Here is a 24,105-nt window from a genome sequence, read left to right as displayed (position 1 = left end):
TAAATGCTACACCAACACTGATCTTATTCACTCCAAGTTCAAGAATCTTGCACAAGAATTCGAAATCGAAGATTTCTTGAAATGTCAATTCACGTAGAACGCCAATGTAGGGATGCAAACAGCAGTTTATTTCTACAATGTGGTACACAGATTTATATATCTATATGCACAATGCTATCATCATCATCATCATCATCGTCATATCCAAGCAAAATTGTAAACAACGCTCCAATAAGAAACAAATAGTCGAGCCATAAAAATCAGTCCAGAAACTCGAATTCATCCCCCCTCAAATGCGCAGAAAACTTCACCGGCTTACCGTCGCGGCCGGACGCATCCTCCGCCGTAAACTCCACTTTGTAGGGCAAATTGGCCGAAATCCTTTTCCCCTTGTAAATCGCCACGTACTGCTTCAACACACCCACTTTCCCCGCTAAGTCAAATTCCGGCACTTTGGGGACATGGTAAACCTTGAGCGGTCCCTTGACGCGGACTTTACAACCGATTTTCGACTCGGCTCGTTTCACCTCCTCGTCGTTGATGCTGTCCTGGTCGAGAGTGATCGAATTGGTGATTGCGGCGGAGTTGCAGGAGCCGGAGGAAGAGGGAGAGCAATCGCCGATTGGAGCAGGAGCGGGGTTGATCGACAAATGCTTTTTCCTGAGGGGGAAGTAGATCCGGGGGAAGCCTACGTCAGTGTTTGCGATTTTGGAATTGGGGATGTTGAGGATGGAAGAGAAGAAGGCGGGGGAAGTAGCCATGATTGTAGTATGGAGGCGGTAAAAACTAGGGTTGCGGAATTAGAAATTCCGATGAAGTTGGAGGAGGGGATTTTGGTGTGGCTATACGTTTATAGATTCGGGGAGGGGGGAGGGGGGATTTATCCGATTCATATGGCTGTGGAGCGATTGGGGATTTGGGAAGATGACAACATTGGGGGATCGTCTACGATGGGGCTGACACGTTATCCCATCCTCACCTACCATTGGAGCAGATGAACTTCGGGAAGATGGACAAATTTCTTACCTTGCTGGGCCTGATTTTTGGGCCTCACTGTTACGATCCGCCACATCACACTGGGCAAATTTGAAAAAAAAAAAGAAATTGCTGGAATGAAAGTGTAGTAGGCCAAAATGAAACATATTTAAAATCTGAGGAGCGTTTTCTAAATTTGTAATTCTCAAGTAACGGAATGCAATTTGTTTTTTCACGGAATAGCCAAGTCCACAATTACTTAAAGCTCCGAGGACTAAAATCGAAAATTTTCACACCCTAATACAAAACCCTAGCGCTCAAATCCCCATTGGTTATTCATATCTTTGCGCCTCGTCTCGTCTCGAGTCGACTCCACCCATGTCTTCTCTTCCATCTTCATTTCCTTTTCCGGATTAGTATTTTACAGTCCAACTAATATTAAAGAATCCATCTTTAACCCCCGATTCTCAAACCCGAGCTCGCTTAAACACCCCCAAAAAGTTAAGATAAAAAAAGGAAATTGAATAATGGCCTTCCATGTCGCCTGTCCAATTACCTGGTAAGCAGCCACTCCAATTTCCTCACAGAACCCAGTTCGGGTTTACTGTATCAATTTCTCTGTGTATCTCTTTCTCTTTGGTGTTTGTTTCTTTTGTATGTCAGTACGCTCAATTGGTTTTTTCCCCTTTTCAGCCGGAAGATATGTTTCTGCGAGTTGGGTTTTACGGGGAAGCTGCGGACCGAGAAGGGCAGGAAAGATTTTTTGGAGGAGGTTGCAAGGGTTGAGCAGTTCTTGAACGACCCGTGGCTGATCAAATCGAGGGAGAATGCCACGATTCAGGTTAAGGTCCCGAAGGTGGTTGTTTCCCAGGCCCCGCCACCTCCGCCGCTCCAATTGCTGGGGGCGGGGGATGAGGCGACCTCTGTGGAGGGAGGCTCGGCGCAGGTGAAGAGGGCTGCGCTGCAGAAGCAAGCTGCCGCGGCGTCAATGGTGGCTGAGGATTACGCGAGGCGGTTTGAGTCGGGTGATTTGAAGGTGAGGGTTTATTTATTTATTTTATTTTTTTAAGACTATTAAGACTGTCTGTTTATGCTGGGGTTTATTTTGTATGCTTGAATTGTTAATCCATGTTTTGCTTCATGCGTTACTGGTTTTGATGGTGAACTTCTATAGATGGTGTTACTGCATATTCTGATTGTTTGTATGATTGGGTCCATATTGTCTGTAATGTTCTTATGTTTCTGGTTTTTGCTTGCTTGCATCAGTTTGCTCATGGCCGTAATTTGCAATTATAATTTTTTCAGTCTAATAAAAAGGGTTAGTAAAATCAATCCTTCTTCATACATTCTCCATTACAAAAGGAGCCGCTTCCAGTAGGTTCATCATTTCTTTAGCCCAGAATGTATTATTCCGTTAAGGGGTACATGCCTACATGAGCTTCTATAGTCTTACTAGATAAATTATTAAGTCGGGAACTTCTGGTCCACCAAGATAAACTGGTGGTTTCTTGGTCATGACTACAGCTGAAGTTCCATTAATGAATGTTTCCGCATCTTAGCACCTCCTCAACCAATTACTTATGGTTATATATTGCTATGTCCATCAGTATGAGTTTTTTAAGTCACCTACTTTTGTCTTCTACCAACTTATAGTGTAGTGGAATTTTTATATTGGCAAATAAAGTTTGGCTTGCATAGGATAAATGTCTTTTTAGTTGCAACTTGCCAACCTGACGTTCTTGTTTTCAGTGCATATGGCATATTGACAACGTGTGATTTTGTAGGTTTTACAAAGCTACTGTCAGCCAATAGTTCAATATTTTTGCTTGAATCCTTAATTATTGCCTAAACTGGAAAACAACAATAACATGCCAAGAATAATATTTTTACGAGTTTGCTTTCCACAATAGTTCCATCTGTCTGTGTTTGATGCCTGAAGCTTCAATCTGATTTGATTTGATAGTTCTAACTGCCCTATCAAGAATGTAGATTATACTTTAGATCTCTGTCTGTTCATTTGGAAATTTCGGACTAATGCATTGATATTTGCTGACTTAGTGTAATTTGAATGGAAATTACAAAGACTTCACCTTCTGAAGGATACGTTTGACTGAAGTTACATGAGAACTCTTTGAGATGGTCTTCCTTGAGGCTTTATTTGGTGTGCCACGTGTTTGCTATCTTTAGAAAACCAGAGTGGCTTTGATAATCAAACAAATAATCCGAGTTCATATTTTTACATTGGGATTCATGTTTTCATTTTGTTGTACTTATATTGCCTAACCATGAATCTGTGATTATCACTATCTCAAATATTGTATTGTCAGGATTCCTGTCTTTTGGTATTTGGCTATACACACTCCTTGATGATTTTCCTGTTTCTTAAAGAATATTGATTTTGTTCAACCCTGATTACTTCGAGCTCCTTCTAAGATTTTTTAGTTGACTTCTTTAAGGATGTTGCTGGAGAAGAGCAAGGCAATTCCAGTGCCAAAGTAATGTGCCGGCGGTGCTTTACTGGTGAGACAGACGGAAGTGAGAGAGCAAGAAAGATGCTGTCTTGCAATACTTGTGGCAAGAAGTATCACAGAGGTTGTGTGAAAGTTTGGTCTCGACATAGAGGTAGTGTCTTTGGCTGTCAGATAACAATGATAAAATTCTTGTGTTTACTTTGACAAAGTTCTTGTCCACAGATCTTTTTCACTGGAGTTCATGGAAGTGCCCCTCTTGCCGTCTATGTGAGGTGAAATGATTGTCTTCTTCCTTATATGCTAAGAATAAATATTTTGAAACCAGTTTGTGAATAATTGTTGTTTGAGATGTCAAAGGGTGCTAGTGGTGCCTCTTTCACAACCAAATTTGATTTAGTAGTTGCTCAAGGGTCCTCACTTGCACCTGATTCCTTTGAATGTTGTGCTCTTAGGATTTATGTATTTTATATTTATATTTACTCAAGGTTTGCCGGAGGACTGGAGATCCAAATAAGTTTATGTTCTGTAAAAGATGTGACGGTGCATATCACTGTTACTGTCAGCAGCCACCACACAAGGTTTGCTTTGGATTTTCTAATACATCTCATGAATTCTTACTGTCAATTAGCTTATATATCTTTCTTTCAAAACATGCAGAATGTTGGCCAAGGGCCTTATCTATGTCCAAAACACACCAAATGTCATAGCTGTGGTTCTTCTGTCCCAGGAAATGGACTAAGCGTAAGGTTGGGCTTTTCTTCCTGGTTTGGATGTTTTCACTTTGTTGCATGATAAAATGCTTTTTTCTTTCCCACAATTTATGGTATTTGTTTGTTTTTTATTGGCTTATTTTTTCAGAGGGAAAAGCTCATGTTAATATTTGTTTGATGTTATAATTTGGAATACTACTGTAGGTGGTTTCTGGGTTATACTTGCTGTGATGCGTGTGGAAGATTATTTGTGAAGGGAAATTACTGCCCAGTTTGTTTGAAGGTGCAACCTAGTCCCCTGCTATTTATGGATTATTTTATGCATTTGGGTTCTTTGTGTTTCTCATCATGATGGAATACCAAGTTGTTGCAGTATTTCAAGTTGATTGCTTAGATATGGCTTTTACCTTGCAGGTCTACAGAGACTCTGAATCAACTCCTATGGTTTGCTGTGATATCTGTCAATCCTGGGTGCACTGTCCCTGTGACGGGATCAGGTTTTCTTGCTATAATACCTGTGTTTTTCTTAGGCATTAATTTCTCATATTCCTTTTTGAGTTGATTACTTTTTAATGTGTTTGGGAGAATATTTTCATTTACATGTTATCAATGTTGTATAGGAAGAAAAACACTATCTGTTTGGTTTTGATTTGAGATGTGGTTTAAATAGTATTTTGCGTGAGATTTTGTGAGAGGAAGTAATGTATTTTTATTAAGAAAAACCTCATAATTTGTCCTTGTGCACATAACACAAAGTTAGAGGTTTAGGAAGTAACCTAAGTTATGTGGTAAATCCATCAATTTATTTCTGTTTTCTTCTGTTTTCTGACTTCTACTTTCTTAGACCTGTTATTGACAAGGTCCTTTGAGTTCCTCCATCATCTGATCAACATTCTGATATATAGTAGGTTCCGTTCTCTACTAGATTTTGATTCATTGGTTACATTTTCTGGTGACATTATTGCAGTGATGCAAAATACATGCAATTTCAAGTAGATGGCAATCTCCAATATGTTTGTCCTGCATGCCGGGGAGAGTGTAGCCAGGTGTGCTTGCATTTGCATTTGGTTTAAATAAACGGATGTGCCCCATGCGTATGGTTGTTTCAAACTCTATTTGTACATCCGCCCTCATCATGTCTTCCTCTGTCCAGATCAGGAATCTCGAAGAGGCTGTTCAAGAGCTTTGGAGACGAAGAGATGAAGCTGATCGAGACTTGATATCAAGCTTGAGGGCAGCTGCTGGTTTGCCCACTCAAGAAGAAATTTTCAACATTATGCCCTTTTCAGATGATGAAGAGAGTGGAACTTTGCCACCTAAGAATGAACATGGCCGTGCATTGAAGTTTTCTGTTAAAGAGTCGGGTGATAAATCCCCCAAAAAGACCAAAGACTATGGCAAAAAGTCCTCGAAAAAGTCTTCCAAGAAAAAGGAGAATATTGTGGGAGAGGATGATGCGAAAGCTAGATATAGTGCTGTTGACATTAAGAATGAAAATACACAATTATCGGGTGAACCTGCAACCTCTTCACCTGCTATTGGAAGGACAACTGGAACCCTTCTGGAAGCGAATGAGACAGTTGGTTCCAAAAGAAAAAATGTTGATGAGGTTGCACCTGCCAGTACCGCCAAGGCACCTAGAACTATCAGAATAAAGAGCAACAAATCTCAAGGCTCAGCTAACAAGGATGAAAGTGAAACTAATATAGCTGCTCCAAAGGCTGCACAGGGTCCAAAGCTCGTTATACACTTGGGCGGGCGGGGCAAAGGTTCTGAAGTTTTGAGCTTGAAAGGCGGACAGGATTTAACCTCATCAAATGGTATGGTGCTCTTTGTTGCATATTCATGCCTTTATTTTTCATTGCAGTGGAAAACCATCTAAGGCTTCGAGTATACTCTTCTAAAATGTCATGGGTATGGACGGGACACTAGTTGTGTGACACGATTGAAAAGTGTTCCAAAGTGGAAAACCATTTAAGGCTTCGAGTATACTCCTTTATTTTTCATCTTATGTCATACCTCAATGCATTCTGCTCATGAATTGTAGGTCAAAAACTGGACCAAATGGATCAAGCAAAAGGTTCCAGGCTACGAGAAAAAGACAGGGAATCGATCAAGTTCAAGATGGCCAATTCAGAAATCTCAAAACAGAGTGAGGAAGAGTCTGCTGCAGGTGAAACAATCGATGACAGTAGCAGCGTCCCTTCTGCTTCAGAGGCTCCAACAAAGGACCGCAGGCCCTTTTTAAAGTTTAAAATTCCCAAGAACCCCAGCACGGGAAACCAAAATGTTTCTACTAACTCAAAAACTGGAAGCCAGGGTGAATTTTCTCTTGCTGCCAAGGATAAGATGGCTTGTACCAGGGGTCAAAGGTCAAAGAGGAGGCGGCCGGCGCCAGGTGATGAAGAGGCATCCCAAATTCATGGAGATGATACAGTTAAGAATTTTGCTGATGCCAATTGGATACTTGAAAAGTTGGGAAAAGATGCGGCTGGAAAACGAGTTGAAATTCATCATCCATCCAATGATTCCTGGTTTCTTCCTATTTCCTTTCTCTGAAAATATTTACTAGGAAAAATCTAAAAAAATTTCATGTTTTTGGTCAAAGGTATTAATCCATAGCGCTTGCATTCTAAGTGTTTCAAATTTTTGTTTTGTTTCATCAGGCATCGTGGGACAGTGATAGAAGTCTCTGACCGCACCTCCACAGTTTCTATTGCTCTCGATGATGGACAGACGAAGAGCTTCGAACTTGGCAAGCAAGGAATTCGATTTGTTTCTCAGAAGCAAAAGCATTGATTCTGTGCTGGTACATTATTTCATAGACACCGCATAAGATTTCCTAATTTATCCCTACCCCATTAGGTTTCTGCAAGACACTGCTTGCGGCACAACATGGATCTGTTGTTTCAGGTTATAGCCATGGTCCGATGGTCATAAATTTCAGTAGTTCTTTTTGCATTCAGTCTGTCTGTATATGTGCTTTCATGTAGTAGTATACCTCTGGAAACATTAAAAAAAAAACCTTCGAAAAATTCTATAGCTACATTATAGAAAAGAATGTAGTACAAGCAGAAAGCAGCCGAGTATGCACAGCTTCACTTGCTTGAACCTTTTATCTCCCCTTTCCCTATCCATGATAAATAGTATTCAGTAACAGTTTTTTCCCTCAATTACAACTTGGGATTGAATTCTTCTTGCTGACGATGGCGCTGCTGCAGAGTGCTTCAATCTTTTCCCCTTGTGTTTGGGGGGTGAGGTTAACATTCTCCAGCCTGAGATTCTTGCAGGGGACTGTTTGACTGCAGTTGAAGTTTATGGCCACTTTTGATGCACTTGTGCCCCTGATGTTCTTGTACACTATCTTCTCTACTTGCACTCCGGATTTCTGCAGGTTTGACATCCATTTTTATTAGTAATTCTTGCCCCAATTTGCGCCTGTTTTTTCGATTAAATGCATGTGGAGGGTAAAGCAGTTTGTTCTTATGTGAAGAACAAAAGAACCCCCTAATCTGTACATCCTTTTTTGTGGTTTAGTTTGATTTTTAACAAGTGCCATATATGAATCAAATACCTTTTATTATTATGTTTGAATTCTGGAGTGTTCTTAAAAATTTGGAATATGAGGTGGGGGTTACCTCTCTTTGGCAATTCTTTTTCTTGTCACAGTAGTACTGATTGATGATTATTGGGTTGTGAACATCCCTCATTTCAATATCCTCAAACACTATGTTCTTTGCACTTCCTCTCCCTCCCTGCACAGATAATAGATAGCCATTTGTTGCTGATGATGCAAAGTTCATAAATATTTGCAGAATTGATTTAATCATTAATGTAATACATACTTAAAAAAATTAATATTGTGGATTGATTTATTTTATTTTTACCTGCCAAGTCTTGATTCTGGCTCCATTGGTTGTGCCTATCAGCTTCACTCCCTTCACAAATACAGCTGATACATAATTCTCTGTATTGTCTTCACCCAAGCTTCCTATGCTGCATTTCACATATCATTTTCAACCTTAAATATATCTACATTTATTTTATATTTTTTACTTGAAAAATGAATGTTTATATATTTAATGGGATCTTAAATAAAAAATATATATATTTTTTAAGTTTAAATATAACGTATATAAGTATACCTTATTCCATGACCTGGTCCACACACTATGTTTCTCACACCAACATTTCTTGATCCATTCACTATGGAAACACAATCATCCCCTAATTTAAACCGAGAAAAATGAAAAAGGTCAACATTTAAGATCTCAAATAAAATGAAGTTATTATTGCAAATAGAGTTAATGATTTTACTTTCATAATTTACTTATGTATAGATTGATTGTTCTATGTGCGAATTTCATTTATATTATTATACGTGATTGTTAAAACTATGTAGCAAATATATAATACTAAGAAGAATGGAACCTGTCTGAATTAAGGCATTTAGAATGTTGATGTTTGTTGTTCTTGTGACATGAATTCCGTCCGTGTTAGGGCTTTCTTTTGGCGATACCACGGTAAGCCCCGAAGCCTCGACTTGGTTGCAATCTTGAAAATTTACATGCATTTGTTGTGCATTTAGTAGCCTCAAATTGTTTACTCTTAAATTTGCACAATTCTTGAAAGTTAGGGCCTGAAAAATCAAATATCATATCAAAATTATTGTTAAAAATCTCAAATTATGTGATCCACATATAGCTATACTCAGATGTTGGATATCTTGGAAGAACATACCGTGGGTGCGTTTTGGCTCTGACATGGCTAAGAAGAGAAAACAAAAATAAATCGTCAATAAATAATTCAATCTAAATATATATATTTTTGACATATATGTCAAAAATGAAATTAATTACAATGACGAAAGTATGCATAGTATTTCATCTGAAATAGTTTTATAGAAAATTAATTATACCTTTGTTTTCTTGATTTTGCAAGAGTTCTTCCACCATATTTCTCCATTGCCATCCAAGGTTCCACCTCCAAAGACATTAATGTTTCTTACATCCTCGAACATGATCCAAAGCCTTCTTGGTACATCGTACATTTGAGGGAAAGCCTTGATTGTACCTTGGATCTGAAAATTCAATAAATATATATATGTCATTTACTCTAACATATATAACAATTATATATTCTTCAGAAAAATGATCATCGATAATAAGCGCACACACATATATATATATATATAAACTCGCCTCCATAGAAATATCCGAGCGACAAGGTCCAGTGAAATTAGCATGCTTCACGTAGTATGTCTTGTCTCTTGGCACAAGAATCTTTGTCGATCGAGAGGACTTACATGCCTTGTCCCATGTTGTTTTGAATGCCTATACACAAAAAGGGGTTAGTAATTAATGGATTTAGTTATTTTAGAGATTTTTTGAAACAAATAGTGTTTAGGTTTTGGACAAATCCCCTTGTTTTTGGTAAACAACCTTAAAACTACAAAGCATCCAACCACAATATAGTGTAGAGAATTTTAAAGACAATAGGGGCAAAAAATCGACTTAATCCAAGTATGTCATATTATATTTCTAGATATTTCAACTTGAAAGTATTGTCGCAACCATTATATTTTTTGTTAGAGTCCATCGCCCAACTTCATTAGCTTGTAAGTTGAAAAACTAATTAGTATGTGTTCTTTTGCAATTTGATTTAGCAATAATAATTTGAATGCGATATTTAAAAAAGAAAATTTGTAATTTTTTAAAGAATGATAATTGCTACGTAGTACTAGTAATATTTTTATTTATTATTACATAGAAAAAGTCGTAAAGACAATTTCAACTATTTAACATTTTAGTGAAATGACATCGACTAAAAAAAAAATCGACATTATACTAATTTATTATTAACAAATACTAATAATAATAATAATCCCCATATATATGAACATGAATGGAATCGTCTGTCCCAGACAGAATCCTGTCCCGTTGTCGCATGCACACATTGTGTATATATGTCATTTTATACAAACACACTATGTATGTAAGGATAGGGGGATAGAGTTTATTTTGGGACAGGTGATCCCATGGGGATATAAACAACACTTACTTGAAAATTGTTGGTTTTTCCATCAGCTTTGGCTCCAAAATCTTCAATATTTAGGACATCTAGGTATTGTCCTAATCTTCCATGGCTGCTGCCTTCGATCAACCTGGAATTATTGCGCCGAGGTTGATGGTGGTGGTGATGGCGATGGCGATGATGATGATGGTGACTTTTTTTGCTCGGCTTACAAGAGCAGTTGCACTTTCGAGCAAGACACGAGGAACAAGACAACAAGGCGATCAAAATCATTGCGACTAAACATGTCGTAATTCGCCTCATTTTCACACTTGTTGCAATCTTAATACAACCTTAATATTCCTACAGAACACACACATATGTACGTGTATATATATATATATATATCTTATGGAAGTGATGCTTTACATGGAAATGGAAGACTGACTGAGGAAGGAGGAGGAGGATATGTCAACAAAAGGCAGAATGGGAATTAATGTTGAATCTTAGGAGTGTTCAACTGATCATTAGGACACAATCCAATGAAGTTTGTTAATTTAGGGTTTATGCTTGTTTACCAAAATTCCATGCATCATCCAATTAATTCATTTTGTCCATAATCTGCCAAAACATATATATAGTTTTAATTTAATTTAATTTATACAAATGAATATTTAGAGTTAATTTGCATGGAAAAATTAAATCCATTCGATTTTAGTCACGATGATGATGATGATTATTATTATTTTATTTCTAATTGTATGGAGACTATATAAAGGCTCAATTGGCTTATGTTTTCGATTTTTTTTTTTCGACATTATTCATCAATAATTAAATTATATCAAATAGCTACTTTATTTATTTATTTATTTAAAATTTTAGGCAAGAAAAATATATTCTCTACCGATAAAATATCATATCTATTATTTATTTATATTACATTAAACAATAATTTTTTGTTTAATTATTTTTTTTAACTATAGATATTTTCTTTTTAAAACTTACAAGAAACGTTTACCTTTGACCTTCTTGAGAAAGTCAACCACTATCTGCTGTATCTGGGAAAAAAAGTTGGGGAATTCCACATTATTTGGAGAATAAAATAGAAATTACTTTGTCTTTTTTATAAAAATAAAATAAAAGGTGAAAGTGTTTTGACCGTGGAAGGATGGATGAATTAAGTAAGAGGCTGTTTGGTAGAAAGTTAGGGAAGGTAGCAACGAATTAGGTAATTAGCAAATTGTGCACTTTGTTTGCTTAATTAGTGAAATCATAGATCCCTTCAAGGATATATTTTAATTTCTATAAATATATAATAATAATAATTTTATTGCAATTTTATAAAGAGCAAGTTTTATGAGTTTCTCTATGTGAACTGAAAAAACACAAAACACTCAGATTAAAAAACAAAAAACACTTTTTTATTTTCACACATTATAAAATTTTAGTTGTACCAAAAAAATAAAAAACTATATTGAGCATGCTTTTATCAAATTTAAAAATTCAAATAAATAATTATATAATTAAATCTTAAAACTTTTGATATTAATTATTTTATATTGATTCATTATTACGGATTAAAATAATTAATATCAAAACAAGTGCAAAATAATTTTTAATTGAGAACCCATGCAGCTATTCAAAAATAAAAATAAAAATTTCCTATCAATCAATACAAATTAGGTCCTGCAAACAAGTCACAATATTGACCGCTGGGCAGTGACCTACAAAGTAACTTTCAAAAATTTTGTCTGAACAAGCGTTAGTACAGGTGATTTCTTTATCAATGGAAATTAAATAATATATCCAATTTCCAAGCAATAATATAATAATATATATAATATATCAATGAATCCGACGGTCAGATGTGTGGCAGTGTGATGATGCATGGATTCGTTGTTCTGGTATCATATGGCCTCACTGACACCTTCATTATTATAACAAATAATTCCAATCATGGACATGGTCTACCCTACCTTCAACCGGAGCCAGGGGGAATCCGTCCGCCATTTGACTTGGACGGTACTGTACTATGTCTATGGAGGAGCAGAAAGCCGGAGGAGTGGTGGCGGTGAATCCGCAACCTGCAAATGGATGGGCGGCGGCGGCCGTGGACTGGCTCGAATGGGCGATTGTCAAGCTCATGTACGACGCAAAGAAGCAGCAACCGCTGCACTATCTCTCCGGCAACTTCGCCCCCGTCGAGGAGACTCCTCCGCTCGCCGATCTTCCTATTAAAGGATATCTCCCGGTGAGTGATGTCAAGGTGTTTGTGAAAATTACTCAGTGAGGATTTGGCGTTAGGTCAGACTCAGAGAGATGAAATTCTCAAAGCCTCAGAAGCATATCGTTGATTCTCTCTGTATAATATTGTTTATGCAGTAGCTAATTGACACTTGTGGTAGTGGATTTAAACTCAAAGGTTTGTAGAATTATTGTTTATGTAAGTTGGTGTTAGATGCTTTCCTGCGTTGGATAATGGATATCTGTCGTTAATCTTCCTTAGCTTAGTCTTAAAATATGATAAAACTTTTCTTTGCTCGAATGATTAAATATTTCCAAAATCTCTACTTGAGTTAATCTCTTGTGAGTGGTTTTACTATGAGTAGCTTGCTCCACTTCATATCTTATTTGCTCGTAAATTATGGAGTTAGTTTGATATGGTGGAAGTTATCCTATTTCGCAACCCAATGTACTTGAGTATTTTTGGGTTTAGCCAAATCAGTTAACATATGTGGATACTTCAATAAATATGCTTGAAATTTAAAGTTGAACTTGAATCTAAAAGTAACTTTGGCATTATTCCGCTGCTTGAATTTGGAAGCTTTAACTATACATGGAAGGAAATTATGATACCTACTATATTACCCGAATATCATTTTAAGTCCATCATGTATTCTTTTGAATTGAAACTTGTTGAGGATGGACTAGTTTTAGAGACTTTAATGTATTAGGACAAATGTGAATCCAGGAGTGCATGAATGGGGAGTTCGTGAGAGTTGGCCCAAACCCGAAGTTTGCTCCTGTTGCTGGATATCACTGGTAATACTTTCTTGTTATTCAATTGCTTAAACCTGATCATGTTCTTCTCTCATTCTTGATTATAATAATCTTCTTATTAACATAACATATGTGTGTAATTTAACTGTTTCCCTGTTTCTTTTATGAGAGCAGGTTTGATGGACATGGGTGCGTATACAACATTCCTATTCCATATTTTGGGATGAAGGACTCTATCATTTTTACTTTTTCAACGGGAAAATCATTCTTTAGTTCATCCATATAAGCCACGCCATCAGTATTAAATATACCCTCTTCTTCTTGTTTCTGTTATAAAATTTGTAATTTTCTTTGTGCCTCTGAGTCTTGGGCATATGTATACGAAAACACATTTGAAGCAATGTCACACTCGCTAAATTAATGTATTGCTACATTGCAGAATGGTTCATGGTGTACGCATAAAAGATGGGAAAGCATTATATGTTTCCCGATTTGTGAAGACAGCGCGTCTTAAACAAGAAGAATTTCACCATGGTTCAAAGTTTAAGAAGGTACAGATGTGAATTAGAAATTTTTTTGGAAGTTCTTTCTTTAGCCCAAACTCATCTATTTCTTCATTATAGATATATATATTCAATATTTGAGCAACTAAAATACATGCATTTAAAATGAAATATACATCTCTTATGATAGAAAATCTTAAATGAGATGATCATTTAAGCTATCTAACTTGGTGTTCTACATAGCTGGAAATATTTTTTCTTATAAAATGACACATATTATTTTGTAATTTTTTTTCAATTATTAATTGAAAATCATGATCATTTCTTTCAAACAGATACCAAACTTTTATAATTCTTTAAAAATTATTGTCCCATTCTTAACAAATCTCTAGTTCTATCGAATTACATAATAACAAATCGTTAGTTCTATCGAATTACATATATGTAAAGTTTCTATTGAAAAATTGCTTCATGTTTGCAACTTTTAATCCCATCCTTTGTCCTAACATATGTGTTCATTAGTTAGTTGAGAAAATATAGATCAGTTCTCGAAATTAAATAGCAATACAGTTTTCACAAGTCAATTCCTTATCTTGTTTCAAGAACAATATTTGATATGTTTTTATCATGTCTATATGATTCAAGATTGGTGACCTCAAGGGGATATTTGGACTTCTCATGGTTTACATACAAATACTTAGAACAAAGCTTAAAGTACTAGATTCCTCTTATGGTGATGGTCTAGGTATTTCATGACTTTCTCTTTGTCTCTCACTCTCTGTGACATATCATTTTCATCAATCATTTTGTTTTTCCTTAGCTAACACAGCTCTAGCGTATCACAATGGGAAGCTCTTGGCACTCAACGAGGCAGATAAACCTTGTAAGTTTGCTTTCCTCTTTCTGTTATTCTTGCTTGAAATCGTCAGGGTGCGACATCTGACCAGTTTTTGCAAAAAAAAATACATATATTTCATATGCTTTCGTAAACAGCATCTGCACACAGAAAGAAGTATTGTAACAATTGAAAGAAAGCTAAAAGTAAAACTTAAGTGATGCATCTGATAATAGTTTAAAATTTTATGTTCAGCTAATACAGATTTGGAAATGTTAATTATACAAGGGAATATTTTCCAATCTACAAAGTACTGTGCAGATGCCATTAAGGTGATGGAAGATGGAGATTTGCAGACCATTGGTATGCTGGATTACGACAAAAGATTGTTGCATTCATTTACTGCTCATCCTAAAGTCGATCCTCTTACTGGTAAGAGAAATTCCCTGAATTTATGACGACAATTCGTTGCCAAGTTTCCAACATTGATCAACTTAACTTTTACACTAATTTGTTTTTGAGATTCTTGTGTAGTTTTACATACACTTGTCATTTCATGCATGAAATATGTGCTGAACTCCTGAAACGTTTACATTTGTTAACGATACACATTTGAAGTATTTTCGCTTCATGATTGAAAGTTCAGTCTTTTATTTCCTTTTTCTTTCTAAGTCATACAGACAAATTATAGAAACTTTGGATGCAGGGGAAATGTTTGCCTTTGGCTATTCAATGGAACCCCCATATGTCACATACAGAGTTATCTCGAAGGATGGCACTATGCATGAACCGGTGTCAATAACAATACCGGAGCCGGTCATGATGCACGATTTTGCCATTACAGAAAATTATGCAATTTTTATGGATCTGCCATTGTACTTCAAACCAAAGGTAAATTTATTTTGCAACAGGCGCAGTTATATTTCTGTTTTAGATGGGATATTTTTAGCTGCAAACATTAGTGTTGTTCATTCATAGTTTGATATTTGTTTGTCTCGCATGTGGCGTTCCCTAAGCTTCCCTTGTTATTTTGTCTCTTTAATTGCCATGAAAATAATATGAGAGTTCTAGGCGTGTTTAATGCTGGGGGATAATCAAAATTTGAATTGAAATATAATAAATTTTGATTTAATACTTTGTTGTATTTTTGTGTTAAAAAATGAAATTGGATTTTTTTTTTTTATATTTTTTCTGTTGATTTGTAGTTAACTATACAGGCTCATGTATTCTCAGCGAAGGAATTTTATTTTAATTTAAATTAATTTTGATTTAAAAAATTAGATGTTATTCTTAATGTAAAATTCTCGAGAAAAGATAATTTTATATTAATTTGATTTTAAGGAAACACTGTTACTTTATGTTTATATTTTCACCTTCTTCCAAAACTAAAACATAACAAAACATTTTATATTCATGTGAATATTAAGGTGTTGATTAGGATCATGCTCATTAACCTTAATAGGCATATGGTTGAAATTAAAACATAATTAGCATATAATTGGAATTAAAACAATATCTAACGTAATGTACTTTATTACCATAGTCATATTATACAACAATCTGTGTTATCGATGTTTGCATTGTATTAGCTAATCAGCACACTAACTGTTGCTTATATTCATATAATTTCATCAGGAAATGGTGAAGGATAACAAATTTATCTTTAGTTTTGATCAAACAAAGAATGCACGATTTGGGATCCTCCCTCGATATGCAAAAAACGAGCTTCTAATAAAGTGGTTTGAGCTTCCCAACTGCTTCATATTTCACAACGGTGAGCAACTTTACTCTTGCTGCAAATACAATGCTTTCTTATGTATTCTTAATATAATGAGCACATACAACAAGAACCCTAATGAGAATTCATTCACCAAAAACTGTTTCAAACACATTTACCGACTCTGAATTCTTTGTCAGCAAATGCTTGGGAGGAAGGAGACGAAGTTGTTTTGATCACTTGTCGATTCGAGGATATAGATCTCGAAATGGTCAATGGTGCTGTAAAAGAATCCAGCGAGAATTACATTATTGAATTGTAAGACAAGCTGAGAAATGCAGATACAATCTTCCCTGTCAGAAAGTAAAATGAAATAAAGATGATGCTGATCATAGTGGTCCTACTGCAGGTATGAGATGAGGTTCAACATGAAAAATAGCCAGTCTTCACAGAAAAAATTATCCGTGTCGTCAATCGATCTTCCTAGGATTAATGAGAACTATATTGGCAGGTAATATTGTAGAGGAACTGTCTTATTTAAAAAATGTGTCGTGCAAGTAATGTTTCTCTTGTAACAGTAAACCGATATCTGTGGTCACATATTCAGGAAACAAAGCTTTGTCTACGGAGCAATACTGGAAAACTTTGATAGGATAACTGGAATTATCAAATTTGACTTACGCGAGGAACCGGATCCTGGAAGAGTTAAACTTGAAGTTGGAGGCAATGTCAAAGGGATCTTTCATCTTGGGCCAGGAATATTTGGATCTGAGGCCGTCTTTGTCCCTCGTCAGCCTGGTACTTCAACAGAGGAAGATGATGGCTACTTGATTTTCTTCGTACACGATGAGAATACAGGGTAAGATACCTCTTGCAGTCTTACAGCTTTTTTTTCATATTTTTTTCTATGAACTCTTTGACCACAAGCAGCAGAAGGGTAAGTATTGCATTGAATTTTCTGCATCACTAAAAAGTAAGTAATAAAAGTGCTATACAAAATCGTGGTCGAATGAACTTCAAAAAATTTACTAGTTACGGGCGAGGACAGTAGTGATTTTTACTTTAAGTGAAATGTCTCCTCATTCTTCTCCTAGTTCTTCATTTCAAATATTCTAGTTTAGCAATAACTCAAGCTTCGACTTTCTTTTTTAAAAAATGGGTTAGTTACCAAACGTCATTCTTATGAGTTAACATTGATTTGGGCAGAAAGTCAGCAGTGAACATAATCGACGCAAAAACAATGTCAGCAGATCCTGTTGCTATAATCGAATTACCTAAGAGAGTTCCATATGGTTTCCATGCCCTGTTTGTTACTGAGGTTAGTACTCTGCTTTTGTTGATCTTATTGATCCCTATCCTATGTTCAGCTAAATCCATGACAGAAAGTAAATGTCGAGATTGTAGAAGGATTATCAGTGGACATTTAAGCATACGGAGTTTCTTACCATTGAAAATTAATCCTTAAGAAAACATAAGTTTGGATCAGTGGATTTGCATCAGGATCATGTTGCACTTTCAATTTTGGTGTTGATTTTGAACAGGAACAGATTCAAGAACAAGCGAACATGTGATGCAGCAACCGAGCCAATGTACTGCCTGTGTGTAGTAATTCCCCAGCATCATTTCTCCTGCCCTACTAAACAGAAGACAACAAACGTTGTATAATGTGCTCGGTACATTCTGATTAAGTAATACTCATATGTTTAACATGCAAAATCATTGTAAATATAATCTTTCAATATCCTGATATGACGCGAAACATTATGGTCTTTACATACTTGACTTACCAAGTTTGTCTTCAAGAAACATTTGTATCCTCTTCCAAAAGCAATTCAACTTGCTACAGAACACAGCAGCACATCACTCTCATATACAGAGATACAGTTAGGAGATATTGATGTGGGAATTGGAAATAAATGCTTGCAGAGATTTACAGCAAACTCGAAAAGACCTACTACTAGGGTGTGTTTACTTTGAATGTTGGTATTATAATCACTAGTATTATTTCAATAGATTATATAATTAATTACTATTATGCTAACTTTGTTTGATTACATATAGTAAAAATATAATTAGGTTGGATATAATATTACTATAAACTAATCCAAGCAGAACCATTTTACATGTGTAGTTCTGAAAGGAATTAGGAATAAATAAAATATGCAAAAGCAAGAGCAAGAGCAAGAGCAATGAACATTGACATCTTGAGGCACTTATGTATACTCTTAGAAGAAAATAACTGTAAGGAGAGATGGAGTTCAACTTCAATTATGGAACATGTAAGAAAAGAAACTGCAAAATCTATTCTTCCATATAGATAGATACATTGAACTAAAGAAGAAGTTGTGAATACTGACTGCCTCACTGTAACCAGCCTACATGTTAAATAACACTAAGACAAAAGAATCAAAGATCTACTACAATGTCTGTAATTCCTTCATTACCTTCACTTACATTAGTAGTAACCCAGTCATATTTTGTTGCAGCTAATTCAGTTACAATGATGCAACATCTCAATAACGTTTGAGCCAAAAACAACTGAACCAGTTCAATTACAATAATGCAACTGCTTATTGCATTTTGAATGAAAAACAACCGAAGAAAATCTACCATGAAATGTATATTAAACCAAATGAGAAATATGTCATTCTGGCTTTGCTCACTTATGTTTTCATCATCTTTTTCGCACCTTTTCATTCTACAATTTAAAATAAATACATAAAATTTCATGCCCATAAAGCATCATTTTCAACACTGTAAACTCTATAAAAAATATATCACATTCAACCAACTCCAAAAAATTCCAATCCAAAATACAAGTAAACATACCCTTAGGTTCATTTAGATGTTCTTTACAGACATTTTGGTGTTTTGGAAATAGAGGGAAAAACAATAATAAACTTGAAATAATTTTTGATGTAATGGCTTTGAATAGAAAATAATTTTAATGCAATATCTTAAATGAAAATAAAGTGTTTGATTTGACTTTTTTTTTTTTTTTTTTTTATGGTGAGAAAATAAGGTTGAAAACACAATTAAACAATCCCCTCTATGTACCTGAACAATATGATGACGGTAAAGCTTAAACTAACTACAAAAAAGTAGTCAGAAACACCTTCTTATTCAGTTTCAGACATAAATTACTTGTCTCTCAGCTCAAATCTCAGCAATATTCAGAAAAATAAAAAATCATTACGTCACTAAAATGAATCAAACAGAAAGTAAGAACAGAAATTTTCATGTTAAGATGCAGTAACATATCCCTCAGAAATGCCTATTCTCTACCTGGCGCAATATGAATATACATACATGGCCACTCAACCTCCTTGGGGAGGGAGCACCAATTGTGCGCAGCTTCAGATTACTAAATGTTTCGTCAATGGGATATGCCCTAACATCGGATTACCAATAAGCAAACTTTTCCAAATTTAACATGACCAAAAAAACCACATTACGCACACCGCAAAGATCTCAATAATCACCATGAATCATAAAAGCTACATCCGATATCTAGCTCCAGCTTCGAATCATCGCCAGAATTTCACCGAAATTGCAGCGCAAAACTGAGGCTCACTTATTCATACATCAAGCATGGAAAAAAGAGTACCAAAACGCAGAATCGAGCACGCATTTCCAGAGAAAGAGGGGAGTTTTCCATGGCGAAGCAGCGAGGAAGGACATCGCAACTGTGGAAGAGACTACTCCCCCGAGAGCTGCAATTAGGGTTTCTGGTTCTCTATTATTGGTTTTGCCCTTTCTTCACTGCCCCTTATTTTCAAGGTAAATTTCATAAACGCCCATGTAGTTTTAAAATTGAAAATTCAGACACCAAACTTTTCCCAACAGAATTTTCTTGCACAATTATTGCATAATCTTCTGGTGTTGGAATCAATTTTCTTAACTACCAAACAACAAAAATGCAAGAAGCAACAACTAAAGGCAAATGGAGCAATACATATGATCGATCATAATAAAAAGCCATAGCTTTTAGTACACAACAAACGAAACAGACAGTAAATACCAGTAACAAAGTAATAAGCAGCAAACACTTCTTGTCCATGCTTACACACAATCGGGCACACAACAGTAATCACAAATGTCGTAAACTTACAGTCGGGACGGGACGGGACGAAACAGCCAAGAATGGCAAACAAGTCCCAACTAAAGAACCACTCCCAATCCCTTCAAGAGACACAAAGTAACCAAGCCAAGAATGAATTGCCTGACAGAAAAAGATTTCATGCCAGAAGAAGCTATCCCGGGTGGCTTTCGATGCACCCACCCAACTAGATAGCTTCTCAGTTGCCGGAGGCAGGCCCCTGCGGAGATTGGGTCACCAGAAAGTTCCAGTTACTGTCACTGAAATGTGGGTCGTTGTGATCTCTCCGGGCCGGCAGCTGCTGCTGCTGCGAATAGTATAACTTCAGGTCATGGATGCTGCCAAACTCGTCCGAGTGGATCTGTTCTTTACGCATTTCTTGATGTGTATTGGACTTGTTGTCTTGTTGTTCAGATAACATGTTGCTATTGCTAGACATGTTTGCAGATGACGTAGGAGAGGGTGGACCGTACTTTGATTTCTCTTCGGAACTTTTGGTTTCGCTGTTTGAATTCTTAGTGTTGAGGAAACGCCCGCCAGAGCCCCTTGCCCTCCTCATCGCATGCTTGTGTCGGGATTCGTGAAGATAAGGCTGCAGATATTCGGTATTTAGAAATATAAGTTAAAAGTAGACAACAAATGCAGAGGTTAGAACGTAAACTTAAAATTTTTCGATGAAGTACATGTTCGATTCAATATGGTGTAACCAAATGCCCAGTGTATTGGATATCAATAAAGCTCATTCGATATCAATAAATCTAAAATGATAATCTTTACCGTGTTTTAAACTTATAGTTAAGGCAGTAAGTTATCGGATACTGTTGTCATTTGAAAATTAAGATTGCATATTGGAAGCAAAAACCGACAAATTATTCCATACCTTTCTGTTTTTGACTATTTTCTTGTCCAGCTCTGCTTTTGCTCGGATTTGTCTTCGCCTTAAAATCCCATGGTACTGTTTCGCATTCACATAGACGGGTTCTTCTTCCATTTCAAGAGGTAATGGCATTCTTGCCGAATGATACCCAAGGAATTGAGGATTAACCTAGAATCAAACCAGCAGGGTGTTTTTCGTTTTCCAGACAAAGAAGAAAACCTTCTAAATGTTGAAAACTCCATAAGCATTAAACAGAACTGTTCTTTATTAGAATTGAATCTGGTTATAATAAGATGACTTGCATATGAGATTATTATCTTACCGAAGCCCCATAAGTGAAGATTCCTCCATATTGTGGTTCGGAGTATGGATATGGCGCCAACATCTGTAAATGAAGATTTAAATTATAACAGACATGGTGTACGACTGGAGTTGTAATATTCAAATGTTTGCACAGTAATCAAGTCGAGCATGTTCATATAGAGAGACAAGTGGTGGGGGTCTTACGACGGAATGGCCGACAAGTTCCATTTGCGAATTTGCATCACGGGCAGCCCGCTGTTCATGTCCATTGTTAATGCTTCTGCTTAATAACTCTACAAGAAAATTACATAGACCGTAATCAGACAACAAATGAATATACACGGCCGTAAAACCTCAGCAATACCATTCAAGACAGTTTGTCTTAAATCTTCCAGACGATACTTAAATACCAGACAATACAACGAGACAACATCAGCTAACTGCAGATATTTAGGAGTTTGGTTCCCCGTACAGTCTACATACACATGCCTGAGATAAATTAAAATGCTCAAGCTTGATGATATCATTCACTTTACAAACAAGTATTTTCAGACTAGTTGAAAAGAACATAAACAAACCAGATCGAAGAGTTGCATCAGTTTCTTTGTCCTTGGCAATCCCTTCAGAAGTGCTTTGCTGGTGAAGAGTTCCCGGACTTACAGAACCGTTTTCCTGTCCAGAAGAAGGCATGTCATTGTTCCCAGGACTCTGCCACCAATGACGATTAGATGTTGAGATTAAGAGCTCGTCGTCTGGCGGCTGCTGATTCTTACTTTTGGCTAGAGTTGGCATTATTGTTAATTCTCCCCAAAACGGTTAGTGACCTAATCATAATCTGACAACAACAATTGATCTTGTAAAAACAAGAATCACTCAAAAAGTAAAATCTACATACAAAGAAGAACAAATTTTGAGCAGAGATTAAGAAAAGCTTCCAAACATTCATTGTCATTTATTTTCTTTAAGAAAGTTAATCCGTAACACCAAGATCACTTTCTAATCATAACTGTGTTAATTTAACCAACATCTATCATTAAAATTACCAAAAACAAACCATAGCACCTATCACTATCGAGAGGGACTTCAAGGGAAAGGGAACCATCAACGGCAAATATTGGAGTATTATTGAACATATAATAAAAAATAACAGTACCCATTTCCCTATCAGTTCAAACTTTTAAGTGAGAATTTTATTCCTTGTTCAACTCCCCACCATCATCCATTCATGAAAACTTACTTCAAGTGTAAGACTGTATCTTAGCATCAAAGCTACCAATTCAAAATCGAGTACAATTACTTTGTTGGATGTGATCATAATTCAAAGTACTATTTGGAATGATAACTTTATCCCTACCTAGTTGGCTTGAATCATTTAGCACATTATTAAGCTCGATGGTCGGATGGTGGTCATTCAATCATAAATCGTCTCATTATGCATCGTAAGTATTTGATTAGAATAGATAATGTAAACATACATATAAAGCATACCGACAATGGGATTAAAATGCATCCTAAAAAATTTCAAGGATATCAATATCCTAACACCCAATCAAAGCACCAAATGAAAATTTTCATACAAAAATAACCTCCATTGATTAGATCAATGCCTAGAAATCACATACTCACAACAATTCCACTACATTCATACTCTAATTACACAAACTCTGCAGTTCAGATATATTTCTACATCAAAAGTTGCCATATCATAACAACAACAGAAATTCTACAATAATTCCAAAACATACCCAACACAACTGAAATAAATAGCCACTAATTCTCGAAAGCCAACGAATAAGGCATTCGTTAATTTCATCCCCAAATTCAACTTCTAGGGTTCCATTCAAACTCTGATAATTCAATCGACCTAAATCCAAAACCCTAAATGAGAACACCGGATTTTTCGGAAATTAAAGAAAATTACCTTGAAACTTGTACGACGTCGGAGGAGGAGACCCCGGCCGAAACTCAGCAATCAGAAATCGCTCATTTTCCCACAAGTCGAGCAAAGTTCAAATCAATCGGCTGACGAATCGACCCCAATAAAATAAAAAAACGTCTACATCATATACTTAATCTCTTCTTTCCAATGGGAGGGGGAATTAATAAAAGAAATCTTCAGATGGAGAAATGAATAATTTTAGTTTTGAAATCTTCAATTTAATTATGGCCTGTCTCCAATTTGTTTTTTAATCCTCACGCCATTGTCGCCCTCCTTGTCCCTGTTGAGGAGATAACATCCAAACAAAAGCTTTCTGTTCATAATGGCCACAACGTGTTGGCTTTTATAAAATGTCCTAAATGCCCCTCCATTTTATTTTTTTTTAAACATCATAAATTTGACAAAAAATACAAAAAAAAATATATCCTTATTAAATTTGGCGAGACGGAGAGTAATATAGTAGTATTTTATTTTATTTTTTTTTTGTTAAATTTATATTTAAGGTGTGTTTGTTTAGGGTTGAATTTTTTGAGTTGATATTTGAATAATAAAAATTTTGAATTTGAATAGTCGTATAAATATGTAAAATTAATTTTTAAGTATAATATAAAAAATGAAAAATAGGTGATGAATAGTGTATTTAAAATTTAATCCCTCAAACAAA

The 24,105-nt window shown here is 35.8% G+C and overlaps 5 protein-coding genes across 8 annotated transcripts; 2 read left to right on the top strand and 3 right to left on the bottom strand.

Annotated features, from left to right (window-relative positions):
• LOC127246985 (ferredoxin-thioredoxin reductase, variable chain-like) lies at positions 1 to 896 on the bottom strand. Its single transcript, XM_051268676.1, has one exon. The coding sequence runs from the start codon at positions 759 to 761 to the stop codon at positions 261 to 263; it is 501 nt and encodes a 166-aa protein (XP_051124633.1). The 5' UTR covers positions 762 to 896; the 3' UTR covers positions 1 to 260.
• A 405-nt stretch (positions 897 to 1,301) lies between these two features.
• On the top strand, positions 1,302 to 7,750 carry LOC127246501 (uncharacterized). 2 transcript variants are annotated; one of them, XM_051267931.1, is made up of 13 exons: positions 1,302 to 1,534; positions 1,669 to 2,011; positions 3,432 to 3,597; positions 3,669 to 3,718; positions 3,932 to 4,024; positions 4,104 to 4,192; positions 4,361 to 4,439; positions 4,571 to 4,653; positions 5,124 to 5,202; positions 5,310 to 5,976; positions 6,204 to 6,690; positions 6,823 to 6,965; positions 7,378 to 7,750. In XM_051267931.1, exons 1-12 carry the CDS (start codon positions 1,503 to 1,505, stop codon positions 6,953 to 6,955), a joined length of 2,301 nt encoding a protein of 766 aa, XP_051123888.1. In that variant the 5' UTR covers positions 1,302 to 1,502; the 3' UTR covers positions 6,956 to 6,965; positions 7,378 to 7,750. The 2 variants fall into 2 exon arrangements, with proteins under 2 accessions (XP_051123888.1, XP_051123887.1); XM_051267930.1 differs by lacking the exon at positions 7,378 to 7,750 and having other exon boundaries at positions 6,823 to 7,238.
• Positions 7,326 to 10,462, bottom strand: LOC127246525 (polygalacturonase QRT2-like). Its single transcript, XM_051267965.1, has 9 exons — positions 10,217 to 10,462; positions 9,358 to 9,489; positions 9,075 to 9,236; positions 8,897 to 8,923; positions 8,588 to 8,795; positions 8,302 to 8,383; positions 8,044 to 8,152; positions 7,795 to 7,911; positions 7,326 to 7,544 (listed from the first exon to the last, which is right to left on the bottom strand). The coding sequence occupies exons 1-9, from the start codon at positions 10,460 to 10,462 to the stop codon at positions 7,326 to 7,328; spliced, it is 1,302 nt and encodes a 433-aa protein (XP_051123922.1).
• Positions 10,463 to 12,043: 1,581 nt separating this feature from the next.
• LOC127246361 (carotenoid 9,10(9',10')-cleavage dioxygenase-like) lies at positions 12,044 to 17,907 on the top strand. Of its 3 annotated transcripts, XM_051267676.1 has the most exons (14): positions 12,046 to 12,419; positions 13,140 to 13,210; positions 13,343 to 13,357; positions 13,608 to 13,719; positions 14,317 to 14,416; positions 14,492 to 14,554; positions 14,828 to 14,938; positions 15,213 to 15,397; positions 16,142 to 16,280; positions 16,424 to 16,541; positions 16,633 to 16,734; positions 16,831 to 17,082; positions 17,430 to 17,541; positions 17,765 to 17,907. In XM_051267676.1, exons 1-14 carry the CDS (start codon positions 12,201 to 12,203, stop codon positions 17,792 to 17,794), a joined length of 1,629 nt encoding a protein of 542 aa, XP_051123633.1. In that variant the 5' UTR covers positions 12,046 to 12,200; the 3' UTR covers positions 17,795 to 17,907. The 3 variants fall into 3 exon arrangements, with proteins under 3 accessions (XP_051123632.1, XP_051123633.1, XP_051123634.1); XM_051267675.1 differs by lacking the exon at positions 17,765 to 17,907 and having other exon boundaries at positions 12,044 to 12,419; positions 17,430 to 17,688; XM_051267677.1 differs by lacking the exons at positions 12,046 to 12,419; positions 17,765 to 17,907 and having other exon boundaries at positions 13,343 to 13,466; positions 17,430 to 17,688.
• Positions 16,024 to 23,735, bottom strand: LOC127246363 (nuclear transcription factor Y subunit A-4-like). Its single transcript, XM_051267678.1, has 10 exons — positions 23,424 to 23,735; positions 22,081 to 22,337; positions 21,707 to 21,795; positions 21,522 to 21,584; positions 21,203 to 21,367; positions 19,706 to 20,914; positions 18,011 to 18,063; positions 16,905 to 17,859; positions 16,403 to 16,504; positions 16,024 to 16,299 (listed from the first exon to the last, which is right to left on the bottom strand). Exons 2-6 carry the CDS (start codon positions 22,292 to 22,294, stop codon positions 20,522 to 20,524), a joined length of 924 nt encoding a protein of 307 aa, XP_051123635.1. The 5' UTR covers positions 22,295 to 22,337; positions 23,424 to 23,735; the 3' UTR covers positions 16,024 to 16,299; positions 16,403 to 16,504; positions 16,905 to 17,859; positions 18,011 to 18,063; positions 19,706 to 20,521.
• Positions 23,736 to 24,105: the final 370 nt, after the last annotated feature.

This window comes from Andrographis paniculata, unplaced genomic scaffold, assembly GCF_009805555.1.
Source record: "Andrographis paniculata isolate CXL003 unplaced genomic scaffold, ASM980555v1 Contig30END, whole genome shotgun sequence".
Taxonomy (NCBI): Eukaryota; Viridiplantae; Streptophyta; class Magnoliopsida; order Lamiales; family Acanthaceae; genus Andrographis; species Andrographis paniculata.
This window is presented reverse-complemented; position numbering and strand designations above follow the sequence as displayed.

Bases quoted from the DNA above. Each gene is read 5' to 3' on its own strand.
- LOC127246985 (XM_051268676.1), bottom strand. From the start codon at position 761: ATGGCTACTTCCCCCGCCTTCTTCTCTTCCATCCTCAACATCCCCAAT.
- LOC127246501 (XM_051267931.1), top strand. From the start codon at position 1,503: ATGGCCTTCCATGTCGCCTGTCCAATTACCTG. The intron at 1,535-1,668 runs GTAAGCAGCCAC...TCCCCTTTTCAG, and splicing joins GTCGCCTGTCCAATTACCTG to CCGGAAGATATGTTTCTGCG. The intron at 3,719-3,931 runs GTGAAATGATTG...TATTTACTCAAG, and splicing joins CCTCTTGCCGTCTATGTGAG to GTTTGCCGGAGGACTGGAGA.
- LOC127246525 (XM_051267965.1), bottom strand. From the start codon at position 10,462: ATGATTTTGATCGCCTTGTTGTCTTGTTCCTCGTGTCTTGCTCGAAAG. The intron at 9,490-10,216 runs GTAAGTGTTGTT...TTTTGTGTATAG, and splicing joins GAAAAACCAACAATTTTCAA to GCATTCAAAACAACATGGGA. The intron at 8,796-8,896 runs GTATGTTCTTCC...TTGATTTTTCAG, and splicing joins AGAGCCAAAACGCACCCACG to GCCCTAACTTTCAAGAATTG.
- LOC127246361 (XM_051267675.1), top strand. From the start codon at position 12,201: ATGTCTATGGAGGAGCAGAAAGCCGGAGGAGTGGTGGCGGTGAATCCG. The intron at 14,939-15,212 runs GTAAGAGAAATT...CTTTGGATGCAG, and splicing joins TAAAGTCGATCCTCTTACTG to GGGAAATGTTTGCCTTTGGC. The intron at 17,083-17,429 runs GTAAGATACCTC...TGATTTGGGCAG, and splicing joins GTACACGATGAGAATACAGG to AAAGTCAGCAGTGAACATAA.
- LOC127246363 (XM_051267678.1), bottom strand. From the start codon at position 22,294: ATGCCAACTCTAGCCAAAAGTAAGAATCAGCAGCCGCCAGACGACGAG. The intron at 21,585-21,706 runs GTAAGACCCCCA...CTTCATTTACAG, and splicing joins AACTTGTCGGCCATTCCGTC to ATGTTGGCGCCATATCCATA. The intron at 20,915-21,202 runs GTATGGAATAAT...GAATATCTGCAG, and splicing joins AAATAGTCAAAAACAGAAAG to CCTTATCTTCACGAATCCCG.